A 3,995-nucleotide genomic window follows, 5' to 3' on the forward strand; every position below is an offset into this window, starting at 1 on the left:
AGCTATAAAGACTGTACAGTCTGGAATAAATATGATGAACATGTGCTGGGGTTAAGTTGGCAGTCTTGGTATTTATATGTAGTTTTTGTTTATTGACTATATTGAATAGTTATGCCTGTAATAAAACGATTTTATTTTCTCTGAATAGTCAAATCTGTTCAAGACCGTCATACTGCTCGCAATAAATCAAGATAAAATGGAATGAACAAGCAATGGATGCGCCTTTGCAGGCATAAGATATAAGGAATCAGCTTGGCTCTCATCTTGAGTCAGCTACTTGCAATATAGTTTATAATTGGGCATATTGGTATCTTACTCAGATCTTTTCAAGTTTAACTGATTTTCTAATATAGATTTTGGAGCACACTTAACAAACTTTTGACTATTTCGAAGCTGAGACTGAAGAATGTGAGCTTACATGGAATTCCTTTAATTACAGCTAGCCATAATGAACATGACTGACAGATCAGATGACCTTTCTCCTAAGTCATATCTATTGAAATCGTGTGGGCAGTGGATTGCCTCATCAGGTGGCTTAGAGACCGTTACTATCAGAGTCAGCCTCAGCTTGTAAGATATTCCAAATGGATAGGTGTTCAGAGAGATAAACAGATCGACACTATAATTATTGATCTATCACAAGTCGCTCCGTCAATTACTTAGTAGTTCAGGTTCGCTTCCATAGATAAAGCCACTTGTGGCCTAAAATTTCCACTACAGCCATGTCTTCGCCAATAACTTAACTACAAACATATGCAGTATCAATTGCGATATACTCAGACTTGTCAAAACGACTGTCGCTGATAAGCACAACTACACCTAATGCGAGCGATTGTAAACAATAAGTGGAACAGGTCTTTGTGACGATACAAATAGTGAGCACAGACCGAACTTCGCCACGCATCGCATTAATTGGCACTGATAAGGGAACCAGACCGATAGCACGCAACAGTGAATGAATTGGCCAAGGTCATGGCTAAATATTTTGGCCAACATATACATATAGATATCGATGTCTAAATACTTATTGCCTGGTAAACAGCTATGGCAGTCTTCTAAATCTGTAGAATAGCAAGTCTACATTGCTGTAAGCTGATATGCATTTCAAAACTAAATTTAGGTCTCAGCTTATCATGCACTACAATCTATGTGCGATACGAACAGTTTGCTTTTGTTTGTGGGCAAACAATGGTTCGCATTATCAGCAGTGCCTTAAGTTTAGGCAAATTCAATATTCATCTTATTTGCACTCTGCACTCAATAATATTTAACATCTAGTTCTTAGTCTGCCAAGATCAGTGCTCGGTGTATCATCGAACAGTCGACATGGATTCAAAGATTTTTTGCCTCTCGTTTCTCGCGGTTCTCCTAATTAATGGCTCGCGTGGGGCAAACATTTTGGCAGTATTCAGTTTTCCTGCTCCTTCGCATTTGATTGTTGAAATATCAATGGCCAAGGTATTGGCTGAGCATGGACACAACGTCACAGTGATCACATCTCTGAAGCCGCATGTCACTCACAAGAATCTAAATCTTATATACATACCACTTACTGAGGAGCAGCGCAAAGCCCATGAGGAAAGCATAGCCAACATGACTGAGAGAGACAATTCTAACATAATTACATCAATGTTTCACATGCGGAAAGAAATTTTCGTAGTGAATCAAATAAACTGTGATATCATGAAAAATCCTCGAGTTAAAGATCTGTACAAGAACAAGCATAACAAGTTCGATCTCGTTATGATCGGTTACTGCTTTAATAGCTTTCAAATAGGCATAGCTCAGAAGCTGAGGGTGCCAGTGGTACTGGCGACTTCAATGTTCCCATCGGGAGTATTCAACCCAATGCTTGGCAATACCCACTCACAAGCCTATGTTCCAGCTATGTTTCTTTCCGTTGAAAAAGGTCGAGCAATGAGTTTCGGACAACGATTGATCAATTACATAACAATCAATATGGTCGAGATAATTACGTATCTTATTGACAAAGATAATAAAAAATATTACGAGTAAGTGAAACTCACCTTGAGTCATAAAGAAGAAAATATTTAATTATTGACCATTTTTGCAGAGAGGTCTATGGAAATGATTTGAGTATGCCAAAATATGAAGATCTCAACAAAAATGTATCTCTCGTGCTCTTCAATTCTCATGGTCTGAGTGAAGGTCCCATCCGACCCAACTTCCCAGGAGTAATAGAAGTTGGAGGAATTCAAATTAAGGAAACACCCGATCCACTGCCAAAGCCAATTTTGGACTTTCTACAAAATGCTACAGATGGAGCTATCCTACTTAGTCTGGGTTCCCACTTGAAGGGCGCCTATTTAAAGCCAGACACAGTGCAAAAGATGTTCAATGTATTGTCGAAGCTGAAACAGAAAGTCATCTGGAAGTGGGAAAATCTAGATAAAATTCCAGGCAAATCAGATAATATTCTTTACTCCAAGTGGCTGCCTCAAGATGATATCCTCGCCCATCCCAAAATTAAACTCTTCATTAATCATGCTGGACGAGGGGGCATCACAGAGTCTCAGTTTCATGGAAAACCCATGCTCTCGTTGCCGGTGTTTGGAGATCAGCCCGCCAATGCTGACAAGATGGTCAAGGATGGATTTGGACTCAGTATGAGCTTGCTAACCCTGGAAGAGAAACCTTTTCATGATAACATCAAAGAAGTGCTCGAGAATCCCCAATATACAGAAAAAGTGAAAGCATTTTCCCAACTCTTCCGAGATCGTCCACTGACAGCTCGTCAAAGCGTGCTCTATTGGATTGAGTATGTTCTGAGACATCATGGAGCAGCTCATTTGCAGAGTCCGCTCGTCCACATGAGTTTTATAGCCGCCAATAATTTGGATATTTATGCATTGCTAATTTGTCTCATAGTCGTGTGTTTGCTTATAGTTAAACACATCATTAGATATACTGGAAAGTCGAATAGTTCAACGTATGTGAAGAATCCAAAGAAAGTGAAGACTATATAAATTTATCGTAATTACATTTGCATTTAATATTTTATAAAAATCAGAAGAGCTTGACGTGAAAACTTGGCTTATTACGATTCAATAAATAAATTTGTTTAAGTTAAAATTTATTTTGTCATATGTAAATTCATATTTAAATAAATATTAATTATGACAATTTGACTATCGAAAATGAAAATTTCAGGACATCTTACACAAAAACAATATTCTGGGACACTTTTTATGCCATGACTCAAATGGCAATCTCCATCATAGTGCATTTTTAATGCAGATTTCAGTATACCAATTACTTCAGAACATCCAATAGAATTATTTGACTGCTTCGGATTGTACTGTGTATATTTAAACATAATGTTTTTTAATGAATATTATTTTGAATGATATGCTTATGTATGTATTTGTGTTTTGAAATTGTATTGACAGAATTTACACTAATTAACATACATATATGATACACATTTTAAAATATTATATTGTGTTATTAATTAAAAATTTAAAAAAATGTCTGCGATCAGTTCGATTACGAAATATAGATAAAGTATGATGATCGAATTAGGCCTATCTATTGGTTATGTTTGGCTACCTAAACTTTTGATTGATATATATCTATTCTTCCTATTCGTGCAGTCTTAGAGCATGAGCATATAAAGGAATAGAGTTTAATACTTGGTTGTTGTTTTAAAATAATAATGGGAATATTTGAAGGAAGTCATGGTCTTTGCTAATTGAAAAAGGACTCATGTTAACATTAGCTATCCACGATGTTCCAATATTTATTTATTTCAGCTTACCTAAGCGGTCAGACAAATCGGAGGCTGCTGAGAGATCTATGCTTAAAACAGAAACACAAAAGGAAGATTAATTAGTTCGATTTGGAACCGTTCTCAGATGATTACAACTTAAAATTTCCGCCGCAATGCTTCAATATTTCGATAATACAAATAAATCAAAATAAATCTATAACTATTTAAATTTTTCCATTGTGAAATCTGGTTAAAAAAATCTTGG

The 3,995-nt window shown here is 36.2% G+C and overlaps 1 protein-coding gene across 1 annotated transcript; it reads left to right on the plus strand.

Annotated features, from left to right (window-relative positions):
* The first annotated feature begins 1,326 nt into the window (after positions 1-1,326).
* On the plus strand, positions 1,327-2,993 carry LOC111602303 (UDP-glucuronosyltransferase 2A1-like). The gene is made up of 2 exons (XM_023319304.2): positions 1,327-2,012; positions 2,075-2,993. The coding sequence occupies exons 1-2, from the start codon at positions 1,327-1,329 to the stop codon at positions 2,985-2,987; spliced, it is 1,599 nt and encodes a 532-aa protein (XP_023175072.2). The 3' UTR covers positions 2,988-2,993.
* The last annotated feature ends 1,002 nt before the right edge of the window (positions 2,994-3,995 follow it).

The sequence above is a fragment of the Drosophila hydei genome, unplaced genomic scaffold, assembly GCF_003285905.1.
Source record: "Drosophila hydei strain 15085-1641.00,03,60 unplaced genomic scaffold, DhydRS2 tig00000149-arrow-pilon, whole genome shotgun sequence".
NCBI lineage: Eukaryota > Metazoa > Arthropoda > Insecta > Diptera > Drosophilidae > Drosophila > Drosophila hydei.